At 55.3% G+C, this 19,668-nt stretch overlaps 6 protein-coding genes across 6 annotated transcripts; 2 read left to right on the plus strand and 4 right to left on the minus strand.

The window, feature by feature from the left end:
- Window positions 1–1,447: 1,447 nt before the first annotated feature.
- On the plus strand, window positions 1,448–4,790 carry G647_09370 (uncharacterized protein; the record flags this gene model as incomplete). Its single annotated transcript, XM_008733673.1, has 6 exons — window positions 1,448–1,739; window positions 1,795–1,946; window positions 1,994–4,353; window positions 4,406–4,452; window positions 4,505–4,588; window positions 4,639–4,790. The coding sequence occupies 6 exons, from the start codon at window positions 1,448–1,450 to the stop codon at window positions 4,788–4,790; spliced, it is 3,087 nt and encodes a 1,028-aa protein (XP_008731895.1).
- Window positions 4,791–5,599: 809 nt separating this feature from the next.
- Window positions 5,600–8,860, minus strand: G647_09371 (uncharacterized protein; the record flags this gene model as incomplete). Its single annotated transcript, XM_008733674.1, has 1 exon — window positions 5,600–8,860. The coding sequence occupies one exon, from the start codon at window positions 8,858–8,860 to the stop codon at window positions 5,600–5,602; it is 3,261 nt and encodes a 1,086-aa protein (XP_008731896.1).
- Window positions 8,861–9,628: 768 nt separating this feature from the next.
- Window positions 9,629–10,558, minus strand: G647_09372 (uncharacterized protein; the record flags this gene model as incomplete). The annotated part of the gene is made up of 1 exon (XM_008733675.1): window positions 9,629–10,558. The coding sequence occupies one exon, from the start codon at window positions 10,556–10,558 to the stop codon at window positions 9,629–9,631; it is 930 nt and encodes a 309-aa protein (XP_008731897.1).
- Window positions 10,559–11,957: 1,399 nt separating this feature from the next.
- G647_09373 (uncharacterized protein) lies at window positions 11,958–14,696 on the minus strand (the record flags this gene model as incomplete). The annotated part of the gene is made up of 2 exons (XM_008733676.1): window positions 11,958–12,637; window positions 12,689–14,696. The coding sequence occupies 2 exons, from the start codon at window positions 14,694–14,696 to the stop codon at window positions 11,958–11,960; spliced, it is 2,688 nt and encodes an 895-aa protein (XP_008731898.1).
- A 669-nt stretch (window positions 14,697–15,365) lies between these two features.
- G647_09374 (uncharacterized protein) lies at window positions 15,366–16,652 on the plus strand (the record flags this gene model as incomplete). The annotated part of the gene is made up of 1 exon (XM_008733677.1): window positions 15,366–16,652. The coding sequence occupies one exon, from the start codon at window positions 15,366–15,368 to the stop codon at window positions 16,650–16,652; it is 1,287 nt and encodes a 428-aa protein (XP_008731899.1).
- A 336-nt stretch (window positions 16,653–16,988) lies between these two features.
- On the minus strand, window positions 16,989–19,632 carry G647_09375 (uncharacterized protein; the record flags this gene model as incomplete). Its single annotated transcript, XM_008733678.1, has 3 exons — window positions 16,989–18,789; window positions 18,838–19,555; window positions 19,605–19,632. The coding sequence occupies 3 exons, from the start codon at window positions 19,630–19,632 to the stop codon at window positions 16,989–16,991; spliced, it is 2,547 nt and encodes an 848-aa protein (XP_008731900.1).
- Window positions 19,633–19,668: the final 36 nt, after the last annotated feature.

Consider the following 19,668-nt stretch of genomic DNA (forward strand, 5'->3'; position numbering starts at 1 on the left):
CATATCCTTACCTCTCATATCCTTACCTCTCATATCCTTACCTCTCATATCCTTACCTCTCATATCCTTACCTCTCATATCCTTACCCACGACAGCGCTATATCTGTCCCCACGCGTCGCTTGGCTTTACACCCCGCCAGCTTCGCTAATCTTTTGTTCACCAACCAGACAACTTGCAAGTCGTCGCCAGGCCTACTTTCTCGCCTGTACATCAATTTTTTGCTCGTGTCTTCGGCCTTTATGTTGCTGGGTAGACCGTGCAATACTTCTTTTCATCACCGTCCCTTGCCTTGTGCAGGGTTTTGGAGATGAGAAACTGGTTCTGTATGTGCCTCACGTGCTCATCGGAGGTCGCTAGCTGGATGGGCTGTCGCATCTTTCTCATCGTGATAATACGTCGTCTGCGGTGCCACCGGCGAGAAGAGGCTAAACTCTGCGTGGCGTCCGCAAGCTCGCCGCCATTAACTGCATCCTGCGCTAACCATAAACAAATTCTTGATACATAATTCCTTCCAACACGCAACACCAGAGTTGATCTCGGACCGTGAGGTCGAGCACCACGCATGTCATTGATCTTACCCAGCGACGACTCCTGCGATGGTGAGCCCGAATATCTTCGCGACCTGCTATGAGGACCAGGTCGTCATTGGCAGCGCCGACTGTCGAATCGAGCCATTTTCCTGCTGAGCTTGCATCACTCGCACCTTCGCGAACAAAATCCTCCTCTTCCTTTCTCTTCTCGAACTGGCATGCGACAAGGGAAGTCCATTGCAGTCACGTCTCACCCAGGAAGCAACGATGTTCCGCTGGCAGCACGACTGTCGGCCTCATGCAGAGAGGGTCTTCTCTACACGAACCATTCCTCAGTTTCATTTTGCATCTCCCGAATCTCATATCCTCATGCCCTAGAATCCATATATCCGTTTTCCTTGTCATTTCTAACTATTAGAGCTTCCTGTTGTGTATCTATTCATAATCCCTAGGTCTCGCCACCGTTCCACGTCGAGCTCGAGCCGTCCTCGACGGCCACACGGACCGCCACAGTCGCCGTGCATGTTCGCGCCAAAGCCCTCAGGTGTCACTCTGGTATGCTTGGACTCTCTTCCCCAGTACCCCTCTGTCTATCCACACGTCCCCAAAATGGAAGTTTGTTGTGATATGTCAACCCAAAGAAGCATACTTCAATAAGCCGCCGTTGAAAGATTGCGTGGCTTGAACTGCCCCACCACCCATGCCAAAGGACAAAGCTCTATCACCGTGCTGTTTTCTGGCTGTTTCCTCCAGCTCTTCGGACCAAGGACAAGAGCACCTCAGCACAGTCGTGAAAAGCTGCCCCTCTCCAAGGCTTCAGAGCTCTGCCACATCAAGAACTTGCAGAACAACGGTAGTCTTCCAGGCTATCCGTTCCTGCTGAGCAGGATACAATCCCATTCCAACCTTCCATCTCATGCATTACACGTCGAGTCTAGCTTTACTAACAGTGTCACAGGCATTCCTCGCCGCGGCGTTACCTGTCCCTTTGGTTTCCGGTCCGTCAAGACATCGAGACCCCGACTGCGACCCTGAAGTCCCAGGACCATACCAAAATGCCCTACTAACATCTTCTTCGCTCATATTAGGCGCTGCAGCAGCTTCACCCGTTGACAGCTCGGTCGACTCGTCCTCGTATTCCAATGACGGTCCTCGCGCACCCACTCCATCGAGTTCGTTCGATCCAGATGCAACGGAGGTACAAGCAGGTTTGTTTGCCCTATACCCGCAGACACAACAAGTGGCGTTGACACATCTATCCAGACTGGAGTGACGGGGCTTCACCGAGCTACACGTCTGCCGTCACCTTTACCGATCCTCATCTGAATATCCAAACCGTCAATATCACCGAGCTACCTTCTTCACAAGTGCCTACAGTGACCTCGGCAAATCAAAATTTCCCGGACACAACAGGGGTGAGCTCCTTCAAGAGATTGTGCCATGCAATAACTAATCGGTCTAGTCGCTTATCACCACCCTCGAAACAGAGGGCAACCCGCCTGTGCAGCCTTTCCCCACAAGCGTGCCGAGCGTCACCTCAGCCACCTTGCAACCTCTGGATAGCAGCGTCCTTTTCGGCAATGCAACGGCCGCGAGTACGCTGAATCCAGTGACAGGGACCATTACTCTCCCGGTATCGACTTTCGAGAATGTCGTCACCACGCAGACCGTCACCAGCGTGCCGGTTCAAACAACAGCCGTGATCACTGCAGTCACAGTCCTGCCCACAACGATTACTGCCGACGGCTCTGTTGTAGCCACTTCTATCGCAGGCACAACCGTTGTGAACACGACTGGGACAGTCCTTGTCGAGACTACATTGGTGGCATCCTCAACTGTCATTGGAACGGTGGCAACCACTCTTACCACGGAACTTGGCTCAATCTCCAGTCTCCCCACGGCTACCTCAACCTGCCTATTGAGCATGGGCTGCTACGGGCAGGACATTTTCCAACCTGTCGCGCTGGGGCCACCTCCGAACAGCATCGGAATCCGTGACGGCCATCCGGTTCCACGGCTGGGCATCTCGGACCCGGGCGGGCCACTGGAGACCAACAAATTCTACCAAAACTTCGTTTTGGGGTCCCAGGGTTCTCCCAGCTTTGTGATGCCGTATTCATTGACGTGGGCTAAGGGTAGCGGCAATGCGCTGAGCTGGGGAATTGCTATTGCTCATCTAGATCAATCGCAGAAAGTCTTTGGGCCCATCAACGCCGCCATACCCAATACACCTGCAGGGTACTATATCAACGCCATCGGCATCCAGTCACTTATCTTGTCAGCAGCAGAGTTTGGCCCAAATACCGCTCTGACCACCGACTCCTTATTGCCGTTCTCCGTCAATGTGCGCCTTCAGCCGTCACCTGGGTCCGCTTCGGTACTCACTATGCCCGTTGTGCAAGGAATGCCCTTTGTGACTGGGCAATACACCAATCTTCAGCCGGCCATACAAAGTAGCGTCTTCTTCAGAAACATCGCCGCCGCTGGACAGCCGGCCCCGGGCATCTACAAGTACAGAGTGACTTTGGAAGACGGAAAGATCTGGCTGATTTATGCCATACCAGCCAATGGACTGACGCCGAACTTCCAGCTTGTATCCAGTACTCTGCTCCGGGGACTGCCGAATTGGTATGGTGATATCCAGATTGCGAAACTTCCGGATGACGCCTCGGAGTCCATATATGACAACGCTGCCGGCGCTTATCCAACTGCTGGCCACATCGCCGGTTCTGCTCACAACACGACCGCTCAGTACAGCTTATCTTGGTCCAAAGGAGGAGCGTATTCGGCCAACACCACACTTCTCATGTTTGCTTTACCCCACCATTGTGAATCCTTTGACGCCAATACACGAGGTAACATGACCAACCTGACACTGGCTACGACGACGAAAGGCAAGGCCACGGCAGTTGTCGGCGATTACTGGGTGTTGGAGGAGACCAGTCTCCCCGTATCACTTGGTTTTGCACCATGGCGGCCAGAGGATGTGGGTTCTCAAGAGTCATTAGCCCTTTCTCCGGATGCACTCTCCATCATGCAAAACATCTCTGCAATCGAGGCCTCTCAGAACATGTCAGCTCAGACGAATCTCAACAGCATGTATTACAGTGGGAAGGCTCTCAGCAAGTTCGCACAGCTCGTTTACACGATGCATGATCTTCTCGGTCAGCAAGACTTGGCCAAAGCCGCCTTACTAGAGCTTGAAAGCTGCTTCGAAGTCTTCTCGACCAATCGTCAGCAATTCCCACTGCTCTACGACACAGACTGGAAAGGGCTGGTGTCTTCTGCCAGCTATGTGACGGGAGACCCTGGAGTCGACTTTGGCAACTCGTATTATAACGATCACCACTTCCACTATGGGTATTTCCTCCATGCTGCTGCCGTGATTGGATATCTCGATCCAACCTGGCTTGTCGCCAATAAAGACTATGTAAATGCGCTGGTCCGGGACGTGTCGAACCCCAGCTCCCTGGACCAGTGGTTCCCGGTCTTCAGATCCTTTGACTGGTATCATGGACATTCCTGGGCCAAAGGATTGTTCGAGTCTGGCGATGGAAAAGATGAGGAATCGTCTTCTGAGGACGCCATGTTTGCATACGGACTGAAGATGTGGGGCAAGACCATTGGTGATGCCTCCATGGAAGCTCGAGGCAATCTGATGATCTCGGTGCTTTCACGCAGCCTCCAGAACTACTTTCTGATGACATCGGACAACACCAACCAGCCTTCCGATTTCATCGGCAACAAGGTCACCGGGATCCTGTTCGAAAACAAGGCTGACCACGTGACCTATTTTGGCGCTGATCTGAGCTATGTTCAAGGGTGTGTCCAGCCATTCTGGGTTTCCCTTGGCCTAACCACTGACTCTTCCTAGAATCCACATGATCCCAATCATGCCATTCTCGACACTGACCCGGACGCGTAAGGCAAATGTTCTGTTTGCTGTCGTACACTACTGACCATTCGGTGACAGAGCAATTTGTGCACGAGGAATGGATGACATATTTCGCTGACGGAGCCGTCCGACAAGCCATTGATATTGCCGGTGGCTGGAAAGGTGAGATTCATAGCCCTGCAATTCATCTCGCCATGCTGACTGATCCGCAGGTATTGTATACGCGAATCTTGCGACCATTAACCCGACAGCAGCATACAACTTCTTTACCCAGCCAAACTTTGACTGGGGCTGGATTGACGGCGGAGCATCTCTAACGTGGTACATCGCGTACAGTGCTCTGCTTGGAGGAGCGACGACATAACGACAAAGAGGTCATGAGGAACGGCATTCATGCAAATTCAAGCATAGCGATGGGCAGGGCATGCATAAAGGGAGTTTTGTGCTATTTCAGCAGAGCGGAGTATCCAGGCGGAAAGAGGCTACCTTTGGAATGATAGCGATCGGCATCATGGTTAATGCAATAGCAAGAGCGGTGGGCGTGTTTGGCAGAAGGGATACAGACAATATCACCACCATTCTCCCGCTTTTGATATGCTGGTTCTAGGTTCGTAAGATTTCTCTACATCTCGATGATTGCGTTTCACTCCGAGGCCAGGACGTCACCACATGTCAGGCTTCTTGAGTCTTCGCCCTTGGAGTGGTGAGGCTGTTGACTTATCGAATTTGGTTGTTCGGCGTGCTGTATTCAACCTCGGACGGAGAACCAGTCCCTGATTGAATAACGGTAACTTCCTTCGACCGCCTTGTTCAAAATGCTCTCCCCAGGCTGACAGTATTTGACGACTCTTCGTCAGCAAGCTTCCCGCCTAATGCACTTTTTATCCAAACCAACTCAACCTACCTACCTACCATAAGGCAAGTGTCCTTGAATGGTACCTGACCGCCGGGCCTCAACCTGGAATGCTATGGCGAATGCCAGCCGTCCAGTCAGTGACTGACTGACTGACTGGCTGATTGACTGACCGACTGACCGACACTCAGTTCTATGTAACCTCCGTGCCAGGACCAGGGTATGGTTACTAATTACTGTACCAGAGCGCGCGTGGAGTTTTTCGGCCTGCTACCGTAGCTCATACCTTGCATAGCTCATACATTGCATAGCTACACAACTCACACCTCCTCCATGGCCCGCCTCAACCGCAAGGCCCCCTCCTCACCACTCTCCTCCCACGTCTTCGCCCTCCCCAGAACCCTTCGCGCGGCACTGCGCGCCTTGAACCGCCACTTGCCCTCGACCTCGCCGCCTGTACGCTCTCTCTGTTTCGGGCCCAGGTCGGCGTACCGGCGCATCATCCAGATTGTCTTGTCGACGATCTCGGTCCACTGGCTCGCTGAGATATTGGTGAAGTCTTGGTCTGCTGCCGTTGCGGCAGGGGCGGAGGAGCTCGTGGGGTTGAGCGTCGCAAGCCAGGCTTTCTCGGCTTGCATGAGGGATTGGTGAGGGCGGTTGCGCCACTGGGAAATCCGGCTCAGGAGGGTGTATAGGTTTGGTGAGGACGTGGCGAGGGGGGTCACTTGCTTGTCGATTAGGTGGAGGAAGGAGCGTGGCGTGTAGGGGAGTTTGAAATTGGGGGGTTGTGTCGTTGACGCTGACGCTGACGCTGGTGCTGATGCTGATGCTGATGCTGGTTCTGACGCTGGTTCTGGTCGTTCTGGCGCCGCTGGTGGATTCTTCTCGTCGCCAGTTGTCTTGTGCTCAACGCCCGCTTCTGCCTGGGGCTGCTCTGCTTTCTCTGCCCCTTCTGCCTCGGGCCGCTCTGCTTTCTCTGCCTCCTCCCCGTCCCCATCCCCGTCCGGTGACGGATACTTCCAATTCTCAATCACATACTCGGTCAGAACCTTCAGAATCCCCAGGTCGATACAGCTTTCTCCTTCCTTTTTGCCGCGCAGTTCAATCACCCGGCTCATCGCCTGGATGATTTCCGCCCACGGTGTTCCCGCGCTGGGTGGGATGCTTGCCGCGACGGTAAGGTAATTGTCCCAGATGCGGGGGTCGTCGCGCTTGAGCGTCGCGGCGCGGCGCAGGGCGCGGAGGGCGTCGCGGACGTGGCGGTAGGGGTCTACTTTTCTCTCGGGCGACAGGGCGCGGTCGGTCTGATTTTGGTCCTGGTCCTGGTTCTTATCCTTCTCTGTCGGCGGAGCGAATGCCACTTTCTCCTCCGCCACCGGCTTCGGGAGGCTAAGCAGTGCGACGGCGAGGTTGGACCAACTCTCTGCATCCTGATCCTCCAACTGTACGCAGCGGGTGAAGGATTCCACCGCGGATGTCCACTCCTCCAGTTCAAGCTGGATGCAGCCCAGAGAGAACCAACTCGCTCGGTCGAGGCGAGAGATTCTCAGGGCGAGACGATACGCCTCGGCTGCGCGCTGGTAGTCGCGTTGCTTCGTCAGGAAGTACCGGCCCAGAGAGCGTTGGGCGCGGGCGTACCGGGACGACGAAACCGTCCATGAAAGGGCGTAGTAGTCTGGCTGGGAGACGATGTCGCCTAAGATACAGAGCAGGCGTGGCGCATCTGCTGGTGGTGGTGATCTGAGCTTCTCTTTACCTGGCGCGACCGTTTCTTGTGCAGCGGTGGTGGTGGTGGTGCTGCTATTGCTGTTGTCGTCGGTGAAGAGAAGATTCTTGAGCAGTTCCACGGCCTTGGCTTCTTGGTCCGTGGCCGCGAGACACAATGCCACTTCGGCGTGCATTTGCAGGCGCGTGTAGATCTCCAGCGCGGTTTTGAGACCGCCCATCGACGTCCAGCGTTGGGCGAGTTCCGCCTCGAGCTCCCACCGGAGGGGCGGCGAGAGCTGGTAGATGTACTTGAGGCGTTCAGCCACGGAGGCAGACTCCGAGGGTTTGGGCTTCGGTAGGAATGTACTGGTTCCTGTGCTCGCAGTGGTGGACGTTGTATCGTTTGACTCGTTTGACTCGCTTGACTCTGCTTTCGAGGGCGGAACGCTCTGCGACGTCTCGGCAATGACTTGGTCGACCAGCGCTTGCAGCTGTAGAAGGCCCCGCTCCGCCGTTCTGGCGCGATAGCCTTCTATGCGGCTGCGAACGAGCAAAGCCTGCGTATAGACCTGCCAATTGGACGAGCCGCCGTCCAGGACCCTCGTGGCGTAGGGGAGTGTTTCTTCGCGCACCAGACCGTCTTCCGGCGAGGTGTTGGTGATGCTGCTGGCCGTGGCGAGGAGGATGGCGCTGTCCATGGGGAAGAGGAGCGGTTGATCTGCCGGGTCGAGCGCCGCGAGCTCTGGTGGCAAGGACGACTGGGAGGAAGCGACGTGCGTCATGGTGTCTACAGACACGGACGGAGAGAGCGGCGAGGATGCTGACGGCTCGGCGGTCGTCTTGAAGTGGATGCGCTCGAGAAGCGTATCGTCGTTGAGTAGGACATTTTCGGGTTGAATGGGCCGGTTGCCCTGTGGAGATGTAGGTTCCTGCTGGTTTTTTGTCGAAGTCGATGTCGATATCGATATCGGTGTCATTGTTCGTTGGGGTAGAGGTAGAGATAATGAGGACGATGCTGTTTCAGCGTCCGCGAGTCCGTGACTCTCGGCCTTACTGTTCTTTCGACTGCTGTACGGCTCCGGTTCATGGTCTCTACTCTTCGCCAGCACGACGAGCTGACTGGTATCGTTCTCCTGGAACTTCGTCCTCTTGCCCAACGCACCAGTCAGAACGAAGTGAAAATCGCGAGTCGACGCCGCCCTGGCGAGGTCTGTCCTGGCCAGCGCATCATCTCCATAATACGTCTGGATGACGGCGCGCTCGACCATGAACTCGACGTAATGTTCCTCGGCGGCGGACCCGCCAAAGGCCAGCCGCGCAGAGAGCTGCTGTTCCAGGACGCCCGCGTCCGAGTAGATGACGTCTCGGAGACTGGGGGACTCCTCCGACAGTAATTTCTGGTGCCAGAAGTTGACCCGCATGCGCGCTCTCCGCCCGTTGAAACCCGCCTCGGCCAGCGTGGTCGTCGACATGATGACCTTGGCGAGCCAGAACAGCTCAATATGCGGCGTCAGGGCGTATGGGCGACAGCCGTCCACGGAAAGGTGCTGGAACAACCCCTCCCTGAGCACTGCCACGCCCTCCCCTCGGCGGTACGTCTCCGGAAAGATGACTTCTTCCGGGTCGAAGTCGAGAGGCGGTCCCGTGCAGTTGGCTTGCAGAAACGCCTCGAGCGCCGTATATCCGATCTTCAGGATCGAGAGCTGCTGCGTCGCGTCGCTGAGCACGAACTTCAGCCTCGAGGTGACGCCGCTGATGAAGGGCGTGGGTTCTGCGTGGGTGGCATCAAAGCCGAGTAACTTGCGGGTCAGCGTGTCGTGGAGGACTTCGAGGAACGACGTCCCCATCTTCGGGTACGGGAAGAGGTGCTCCATGGTCGTTCACGGTGGACTGTGGCAGCAGATATCCTTGGTGGGAGCCACAAGGCAAAAATCGTGGCTTTTAGCGCAAGAGTCGTGCGACGCCGAAAATTTTGTACACACACTGGCTGACTGATCGGTGACTGGGTCGATCAGCGTTCAAGCGAACACAGAAATCGAGGCGCAAGGAAATGATCCCAACGAAGAATTGTATTGACAAGCTCGAACCGCAGCGATGCATGTATGCACGCGACACAACATTCCAGGAGCCACGCCGGGCAGCTGCCGCCTGGTGTCAAAGCAAAGTCAGGGTCAGTGAAGCCGTGCAGTGAGATGGTGGCGAATCAGAACAGGACAGGACGACGATCGACCGAACTGCTGCTGGCTGGAGTCTTTTCTTTGTGCGCGCATCTCTCAGGTGTCACTCACTCAAATGTCACTCACTTACAAAGCGGGGAAGTGCAAAAAATCAAAGATGGAGATGGAAAAAGTGCGTATCAACGAAGTCGAGTCTCGCTCAGATGGGATTCATTTCTCATTCACACATACACATACACAGACACACGCCACATGCACACACCTTCTCCCGAGCATCCCAAGTACAGCAGGAGATGTCTTCTCGGTACAATTGTTGATACATCGCACTGCCCATAGCCAATGTACAAACGAGGGTATCTCACAGAAATGTAAAAAATGGGTCCACATGTCACCGCCAAACAGATTGTCTCCTTCAATTGTGGTTGGGGAAAGCAGAATTCTGCGTCCTGTTCGCATGGCTTTTGTCTATATTCGCTTTCCAGTTCGGCCGGCCTGAGCCGCCTTTCGCTTTCTATACGCACTTCTATACTGAATGCGGCCGATGGTGCCAATTCCGTACGCCACGAAGAACAGCAACGTCCAGGCGCATGTGACGATCAACCCAGTTGGAAAGATGCCCAGCGTCGTGCCAGGCAGCACAAACGGCGCTGCAGCTGCAATTGCGGCCGTAGCTGCCGTGGGCGTCACAAGCCCGTTTTCGAATTCATCCTTGAACTGTCCGACCACGAACCAAGCGCCGTCCGCGGCACTGAGGTTGGCCATGATCGGCTGCGAGGAGTCAATGGCGGCATTGATCTTGACGTCAGGGAGCATCAACGACATGACCTGGGTGTCGTTCAGCTTCGTCAGGTCGAGATTCGATTCGAAGGTGCCGAACAGGGTGTATTGTTGAACCTCGGTCATGCTGCTCTGTCGCGGCTCCAGATCTCGCTTTCTCCTCTTGGTCAGCGACTGAAACGTGGTGCTGGTGGGATAGGTCAAGCTGATCATGATATCATTCACAGGCACATTCGCAAACTCCCCACTGGGCGTGAACATCTGGTAAAGCCGGAGATCCGCCTCGAAAGCGCCAGCCGTCTCGTCGAACTGGATGATATTGTAGCAGGCCGCCATTCCGGCATCATTCTCGACAGCGCTGAGCTTGCTGAGACTGCTGACACAGGCGTCCGCAATGGACTGGTTCATCGCTGCGTTGGGCGCCGTCACGGAGAGATTTCCGTTCGAGGACATCTGGGGCACTCGTCGAAAGACTTTGTTGACATCCCTCTTCAACCCCTCCTCGATGTAATTTCTCCTTCGGATGGCGTTTGGTAGGTGGAGGAGAGCTTTGGCTGCAATCACATCGGCTTCGGCCAACAGCAACAAAGCTGAGGCTACAATGCTTGTAACATGCATCTTGTTTTGTTTTGTTTCTTGTTGCTTGACGGTCTGTATTCGTTCGTAGATGGTGGTTCGAAGTTCAAAATGAGTCGTCGAGACTGTTGATCAGACCAAGCACTGCTTGTTCAAAAGGAATGTAGGCACGGCCAGCGACTGCCAGAAAAGAATGGAAATGCTCGAAGAGAAGGGCGTTGGAGACCTGCCCGCGAGCGCGTACTGATGAGAATGAATGAAGCTGGGAGGAAAGGAAAGAAAGGAGAGTGTTCCTGGCCTGCGCAAAGAGTGTGGTCTGATGGGGTGTATCACAACCCAAGACGGGGAGGGACCAGTATAAAACGTTTGGCGTAGGGGATTGCCTCCCGTCACGTTGACTTGACACATGCTGGTGGACCCAAAGGGATACTCGGTCTGTGGGGTCTTCCACCGACCCAGCCCATCGCGTCGCGTAGTGTACGGAGCACAGGCACAGGAGATGTTGAGCACTGAGAGACGACGGCGAGGACCAAGTGGAGGCTGCGATGAAACATGACAAGGCTCGAGCAGACCGACGCTCAACTCGGCATGGTCCAGGTGGGATGTCGCAAGAGGGGTTGCATGGGGCGTGACCCGCACAAAGACCGCGGCGTCAGAACGCAAGCGAATCGCTGGCCTGCTGCTCTCGTCGACGAGCGTGTGCTGGTGGTTAATCTGGGATTCGGTCGTGTGGTCGTGCACCGGACGACGCAGGCTGCGCAGGCGAAGGGATGGCGTCTCGGAAGTGGCTGCTTTGCCGGCAGATTCGACACAATGGCGTGCGCCGGACTGCGGCAGGGGCAGGGACGCCGCTCCGTCATTGGCACCCCGGCCCTCCCTTCTCCGCCTATCGTCTCAGGCTCGATCTTGAAACTCAAGCTTATCCGCGCCCCTGTCCGTCGTTGTGCTCCGAGGCTCCCTATCCATTCGCTCTGGGCCTCTGAATTTTTGACCCGGCCTTGTTTCGGGCCACAGCAGAGCCGCCGCGCATGGAAACCAATTCAGCATATGAGCAGCTCTGGTCCAACCACCGACACCGGCAATCTCAAGGGCATACAAACATTTCTGTCGCGACCAGACCGACCGCCGTGTCTATTCTGGACTACCCGCGCGCGCCTGCGAGGCTGGTATCAAGGACAATGGTTATTATTGATTATTGACAACGAGGCTGCCCGCTGCTTGCGCGCGCATCGTCGAGCTCGGCTGAAATGGCCGACCCATAAACAGCGGCGCGTGACTCTCATCATTGCTCAAGATCTCGCAGCCACAGACTGCGTTGCTCATTAAACATTTACCATTGCAAGGGCTGGGGCATGACCGTAACCCTCAAGGCCATGTTCAGGATAGGCGCACATGTACTTGGTCATCTCAGTGATGTCGCCCATTGGATCGCACACCACCGTCAATTCCCCGACCCTTGCACCAGACGTAAAAACTCCCTGACTCGCGGTAACTGTGAGTTGTTGCTCATCTCCTTCTGCTCACTGATGACGGCCTGCACCAGATTGTCCAGCAGCTCGTCGACCTTGTCTTCATCTGCGCCTGTGCACAAGCTCACAATCTTCTTGTATCGCTCTTCCAGCTCGCTGCTGCGAGCCTTGAGCGTCTTGGCCGTCTGCTCCAGTTGTTGATTGTGCCGCTGATACACCTTGGCACGCCCAGACATGACCTCCGCTCTTTCCAGGCGAGCCAGGAGATTGCCTTGCTCCTGGTTCAAGGCCATGTTGCTGGGGTCAGCTTCTCCGTTCTGCAACAGTTGTGCTATTACCGGCAGCTGCCCGTCCAGGTCGAGGCCTTTATCGGCTTCGCCGACCGCGACGTGCTCCTGTATCGTCGCGGGGGGGTCCATCGCACTGAGTTCGGCGCGCAACTTGGCTGTCGCCTGCCGCAGATTGGCAATCTTCTGCTCCAATTCGTCCTTTTCTCGGACCTTGACGCGCGCATCTTCCAGGCGGCGCCGCTCTTCTGCGAGAGCGTTGCCGGACTCCTTCAGCGCTGCATTGGTCTTATCTAGTATGTCCTTCTTCTCTTTCATCTCCGCGGCAAAGTCAGCTTCAGACTGTGAAAGAACTTCTCTTATTGCTGCAATCCTGGTTAGCATTTCCAAGGGCTCAGGTGAGTAGTGGCTCTTACAAGTCATGAGTCCCTCTTGAGCATCCTCGAAGGACTTCTGAGGGGATCCATTAGCTATCGAAGGTTGCTCAAACAGGTTGGGCAAATTCGGGTCAGTGATGCCACCAGTTGCCTGGCCTTGCACTCCGAAATCCACAGGGGCAAGTCCGCCACGGTTGGCGATGTTCGCATCAGCTCCAACTTCAATCAACTGATCGATGATGGCAGTCGTACTGGTTCTTGCGGCCAGGTTGAGTGCTGTGTCTCCCGCTTTGTCTTGTGCATTGACAATCTCTGACATGAACCTTGCCAAAGTCATCGGATTCGCCTGACTCTGGCTGTTGACTCCATTCATCGCCTCGAACGACATGATCGGCTGCGACGCCGTTCCTTGTCGGATGACGTACTCTAACAGCGACTCCAGGTAATATTTTCCCACAGACGCTCTGCCCTTCATTGCGGAAGATACAGCAATATGGTGCAGAAGTGTTCGGCCGCGCCCGTCTCTGACTTCGATACTGGGTCCAAGAAGCTCGAGCAGAGCCGGGAAGCTGTTGCGATCCAGATTGTTTCGTGCTTGACATGCGGCTATCAGTGCCGTTTCCCCTCCACTGTTGGCCCGCCGCATATTGAACCCCTTGTCGAGCAGCTTCCGAACTAGGGCTATGCGTGCCAGAGTCGCAGCCCAGTGCAACGCAGTATTACATGATCCATCAATGGGCATCTCAAACTCGTCACCACTTAGGCGCAGGAAAGCCGGGTGGTCGTCAAAGTCTGTTCTTTCGGGGTCGATGAATAGTTCAAGCAGAAGATCCTTTTTTTGCTCTTCCAGGGGGCCGGAGGGGTGAGGGAGTGGTTCAAGCCCATAGTGTAGAGGATCCGAGGCGATGAAAGACTGACTGGGCTGTGAGAAGAAGGAGACGTTCGGCTCTGTGGGAGTACCGTCTTGCATGCTGAGGTCAATCGCACCATCATAGAGGAAAGAAGACTGAGGTGAAGGTCGAATGCGCTTTCGTGGCGGCTCTTGTGCGTCAGTGTTTGGAAATTCCGCAAAACTTGCGCCCTGGCTCATGATTCCGCCATTCGTGCCGAAGCTGTCCTGGGTCGTCATACTGGGCATACTCTGCTGGCTCCCGTATATGGGTTCCTGGCCGTAGTTGAAGGGTTGAGATGGTCTTCGGGGCCCAGCCGACCGACGTCCATCCATATTCGGTGAGTCCAGGCGTGTTCGGTTGAGTGCATGGATGGCGTTTGCTGCTGTACTGGACATGTTCTTGAAAAACGTGCCGCCAACCGATTGGCCGGGAGGTCGACCATCACCACCATACATCCGCTTTCTCTGCGCGGCCATGGCTTGTTCTTTCGTCGGCGTTTCAATGCCCTGCGACGCGCCCGGCATGCCGTCCGAGCTGATCTCGTACTCCAGAAGTGGGAGCAGAAGCTGTTCGACGCCATATTGTCTGCAGAACTCGCGACCGCGCTGGTAGTTGACCCAAGTGCCTTGGTATTTGCCGTAGCCGCCTTGGACTTTTTCATGCTCGCCGGTGATTTCTTTCTCGAGCACCTTCGTTCTCTTCCCTTTATCGACCCCCGCAACCTTCAGTATCTGGGTGGCATTCAGCCAAGAGTCCGCTCGCCGCCGCATGACCGCAACACCATTCACCTCCATCTCAAAAACAGAGACATTGGAGTATACAGCCGTATATATCTGCGGCTTCACGCCATTCGAGTATAGGTTTGGCTGCGCAAACATATTTGCCTCGGAATATCCACCAAAGCTGTTTGGGGCAGCCATGATGCCTCCGTTCGTGCTGTACGCCAGTTGCTGTTGCTGTGCCTGACCTTGTTGGTGATGCTGAGATGCTGGTCTCGGGGGAAGAGGGGTCGGCGCGGGTGTGGAAGCGACCGACTGAGCTTCGTACGGGCCCATAGACGACGGATCTTGCGGAAATGGGGCGTTCATGGAATTAGAATGGCCGTGCTGGGGAAATGATGGAGGTGGCTGTGCATAAATACCGCCTGATGCCATGATGAATGCGCAAGCCGGGCAGGTCGCTCAGTCAAAAGCGTTAGTCGCAAGAGTGGTATTTGTTGAGCTCGGTCAGAGCATATCGGCGCAAGTGCGATATCGATTCTGCTGATGAGCTGCGCCCAGGGGTTCTTGAAAAGCAGCTTTCTCACCAACTTCTTTCTCCTGCGATGGTGGCCTGCGTAACACGATAGGGCCGAACTTCCAACACTAGATGTATGCGACGAACTTTCGAAGTGGAAGCGAGCGCAGTGCACGGGTCGAGTCTCGAACTCGGCTGAGGGATGTTGCACGGAGCAGGGGGACAATCTCGGTCTTTTGACGCTGTCTGGCAGTCAGGCAAGGCAGTGCGCAGTGCTGCTGGTGTCGGTCTCGTCACCGCTGCTGGATATAAACAGTCTGTTCTGCGCAGCTGTAATCCTCGTGAAGGTGGTATGTGCAGCCGTTCGTCCTGTCCTTCTCCTCGGGTTACAAGGTGCCGTCGAAATTGGTCACGTCTTTTGGCACCGTGTGGAGCGGGGGATTCACTGGATTGTCTGCCAAACTCGCGTCCTTTTTAGCGCGTTTTGCGCGGGCTTTTACGAGAGTTTCATTCTCCACTCGTCACTCACCTTCCACTCACTTGTCCAGTGGCTTTCACTTTCCACACAGCTGGGACCAACAATGTGAATGCCTCCTCCAGAATCCAACCCAGCACACATCTACCGCGCGTGCCTTCGCGAATGCAGCTACCTCCCACTTCCGCAATGTCGCTCTTACATGCGCAAATTCACCATCGACAAGTTCCGTAGTTTCATACCGAGACGACCGGGCAAAAATAGGCCCGGTGCAAAGAACGATGTGGGAAACGTCCCAGTGCTCGCTCCGGAGAAGGTCACCCATCTACTCAGGCTAGCGAGGAAATACGCAGCGGTTCTCCGACGTGCGAACGATGGACATACTACTCAGTTGGAGAAAGTCCTGCGGATGACCTACGGCAGAGTGGGACCCAACAAGTATAGACTTCTGGCAAAGTTTCTATATCCGAGTACAGATGCTGCTGGTGGGCGTTCAACGCTACTAATCGATCGCAATGGTGGAGAGGAGGATGGAGCTAAGGTCTCCAAACGGGCTGGTGGTGATGATGGACTGGAAGAACTGCTGGAGGACGATGAAGGCGCTGAAGATGCCAGCTCAACACCAGAGAAAGACACTTTATACCCCTCGCTCTACCCTACAGTTTCCACCACCACCACCACCACCACCACCACCACCACCACCTTCACAACCTTCTACAAAGAGGCCGAAGTACCCGATCCGCCCGTTGAAGAGAAACCTCCCAAATGGAAACTCGATGTCCCTCCCCGCCTGCAAGCCCTGCTGGTCTCCCAGTCCATCGAACAACCTCATTTTACCCGCGCGGGTTCATCTCCACGTGTGAGACTGAAGTTCTCCCCGCCGACTCGTACAATCTGGGGCAAACCCCTCCCCTTCTCGAGGTACAAGAACCAGAGGATAAAATGGTACAACCACAATATGCAAGCAGCATTACCTCCTCTAGAATCAGAGGCAGCATACTGGGAAGTCCACAATCTTGTGACGGGAAGGCAGGAATTCCCGGCTCTTGTCCCGAGAAGGACGCCCGCACGGCTGAGCGCTGAGGATGATCTTCGGGCATTCCTCCAGCAACAATCCAGCCTGATTCTCGAAGGTCCCACTGTAGATACCAGGCTCAAGGATCTACAGAAGAATCGACCACATGAGATTACGCCACGGTTTCTGCAGAGGATGCTTTCGCGGGTGGTTTTAAGTCAGACGCCCTTCGTCAAGAAAGCTGCTCCAGGCACAAAGACGGAGGCTGATAGCGGTCTGGTGTTTTACTGGGACGACGGCATGTCTCATCAGCGACATTCGAGAGAGGTAGAGAGCATACGCAAGCCAGTCCCGGAGAAACAGGCCGGACTTTTGTTCGCTTGACAGCGGTAGTTGCTTTCGGGGTAACGCCCCCAAACGTCCAACGCACGGGGCATCATCAATCAATAAGCCATTCAACGTGCCACAGTAGGTAGGACTACCTGTCCCATACAATCGACCCACCATATGGGTTCTTTGCATACGTGCTTCAGGACCGAGCGTCAATCGTCCCTCCCATCCTTGCAAATGACCACTTCACTGATCTTGGTGACGGAAAGACTGGCTCCCTTGCCAGGACACTCGCTTGCACGAACCAATCCGTCTAACAAGTCCGTCCTTTCCACACTGTGGCATACATTCCAGGATCATTCACGTATACACACTCTGCGAATTTTACCGTTAGCAATTCACCTCTCGCACCAACCAAAGGCAAGAACAACCCACCTCGGTATAAGCATTGACCTGCAATCCCCGCTCGGCCATCTCCTCGTCGCACAGGAAATCCAGCGGCATCCAAACCAGATGTCCCCGAATCTTATCCATCTCCTTCCTGACAACCTCGACCGGCATGTGCGGGTCGTGCAAATGGCCCTGCTTGATCGTCTTGCGGGGCGCAAACGCGTCGTAGTCCTTCCACGATTTGATGTTGTTGTCCGGGTCGGCGCGGAATAGGTGGCGATAGATGTCCGTGTTGGTGGTCGCTTGTGTGGTCCAGAGATCCCAGACGCGGTCGGCGAGCGGGTCGGCGACCAAGTCCCATTCTTCGCCCGAGTACGTGTCGTTCATGCACACGGTGGGTGGTTGCGCGTTGGGATCGTCCTTTCCGTCCACCCCTTGGGCTTCGATGAGGCCCAGATGTTCGCGCCAGAGGTGGCGCCGGAGCGTGGCTGCGTGGTGGCCTGCCGTGTAGGGTTTGCCGTCCATAGTCGTTTCGAGCGGTTGTGTGTCGGTCATGACAATGGCGAGTTCCGAGTCGTGGGAGCCGAGCAAAGAGCGGTCGTTGATGTTGCTCGACCCGCAGATGACGGTCTTGTCGTCGGCGATGAGCAGTTTCGCGTGGATGTACAACTCTTCTTGGACGAAGTTCTCCTTCTCGGCCTCCGGGTCGCCTTCCCACGGTTCTTCGCTGACCAGGCCGCCACGCGCCATGGCGTCTTCGGCGATGGACTCGGCGGATGTTACTGGGTCTCTGATGTCGAGGTTCTTGCGCGCAGCTTCGAAGCGACGTTTGCGATCGATGATGCGGTGTTGTTCGTCCTCGTCGATGCTGTGGCCTTTGTTCTTGCCATGCGAATCAGGCTCGCTTTTCTCCCCCTCATAACCGTGGATGCCGCTACCCATAATCTCTTCGGCTTCGGCTCGTTGAAGCTCTTGGTACGAGATGCCGGATTCCTTCTCTTGCTGGATGAGGGTGGGCGTCTTGTCAATGCGGTCGTACGCGCGCAGGTTGAAAACAAAGATATACTTCGCTGGATCGATGCCCGCGGCTTTCAGTTGGCCGTGAATGGAGTGTTCGCCGCGGTTGATGCTCTTGTATTGGTAGTCCATGATGGCTCGGGTGCCGACGGCGGCGTCGTCGCGCAGGTCCCCCGCAAAGCCCGGAATGGCTGGGATCAGTATGATGACTCGGAATTTGCGGTTTTCTTTTTCAGCCCTGATACAGGCGTTGACAATTGCGCGTCCGACGGTGTTGTGGATGGGGGATTGATGCTCGCCTGTGGATGTGATGAAGAATTGATTTTCAATGTAAACGTAGTGCTGGGCGTTTTCGATCACCTCTTTATACGCGTTCTGAATACTATGGTCGAGGAGGATGCCGCTGCTCCAGTCATCGCTGCTTCGAACGATCTGGGCGTGCACAGAGCCCGGGTTTTGGAGCCCTTTGCCCTCGAGCGGGCTGAGGGGATGCTCGATATACTTGCCAACAGGATGTTTGGGCCTCTGAACAGCGATGAGGTCTTCGTCGGGGTTTGACCCATCTGCCCTTGAGCGAGTGGTCATGCATAGATAGTCGACGCCTTCATCGCGCTTGTACTTGTCCCTCTTGACAAAATTCCACCTGAGGACGAAGTGCTCGGCAATGTCGACCACGCATTCGCCTATCACAGCCATCGCGACATCGTGCCACGGCATTCTGCCGTATTCGGTCTTGTTAAGTTCGTTATGCGACCAGTCTTCCACAGTCTGGAAGTCCATGATTCTGAGATGATCGGTCAGGAAGCCCCGGTTGAGCAAGAGAATCACTTACCGATTGTTGTTGAAGTCCTGGCCTGGGAAGATTTCATTGACGACTCCGGAAGGATGAACATCGGCCAAGATGTGCTGACGGACATCCCACCTCCCATAACACAGGTCCAATCCGCCAATGAAGGCCAAGTGGTAGTCGATGACAATGAACTTCTCGTGGTGGGCCCAATAGAAAGTCATGTCGCCGAAGTTCTCGAAGACATTGTGGTCTGGATGTCGCAAGACGTGGATGTTCCCATGGCCAGGGCTCCCTTCCGGACACAGAGCGCGCAAAGCGTGCTTCGTGTGAGCCGAATTGCAGGTCAAAGCTTGCTGGACCTCTTTGTACACGATCACGTATACTTGAACGCCACGTTCTGCGGCACGCTTGATGACCTGATCAAGACGCCATTCCTGGTTGAAGAAAGGTGGTCGGCGCAGGAAGAGTTCGGGAGACAGCCACCAATCCTCAATGTAGATGGTCTCTTTGGCATTTTCGAGGCCAACGGACACGGCATAAAAGTAGTCGCGACCATCGACGTACCATTTGATCTTGTTGTTGTCACGCTCTGGGAAGAAAGACTGGAAGCGATGCGATTCACAAGCCGCCGTCCTCTTGCGGTCGGTCTCTTGCTCGTGCTCCTCATCATGGCGGTGATTCTTGTTGACGAGGTTCTTGAGCTTTCCGATCTTGTGCTTGAAGTGGATTGCCTCGACTTTGGCGTCGTGCAGCTTGGTATCTGTAGGGTATCATTTGCCTGTTCTGTCAGTGGAGCGAGAAGTCCTGACCTTTGAGCTTGTCCTTGAGCGCCTGCATTGTTCTGGCCGTCCACGCTAGTCCGCCTGACGGAGG

The sequence above is a fragment of the Cladophialophora carrionii genome, assembly GCF_000365165.1.
Source record: "Cladophialophora carrionii CBS 160.54 unplaced genomic scaffold supercont1.9, whole genome shotgun sequence".
Lineage (NCBI taxonomy): Eukaryota > Fungi > Ascomycota > Eurotiomycetes > Chaetothyriales > Herpotrichiellaceae > Cladophialophora > Cladophialophora carrionii.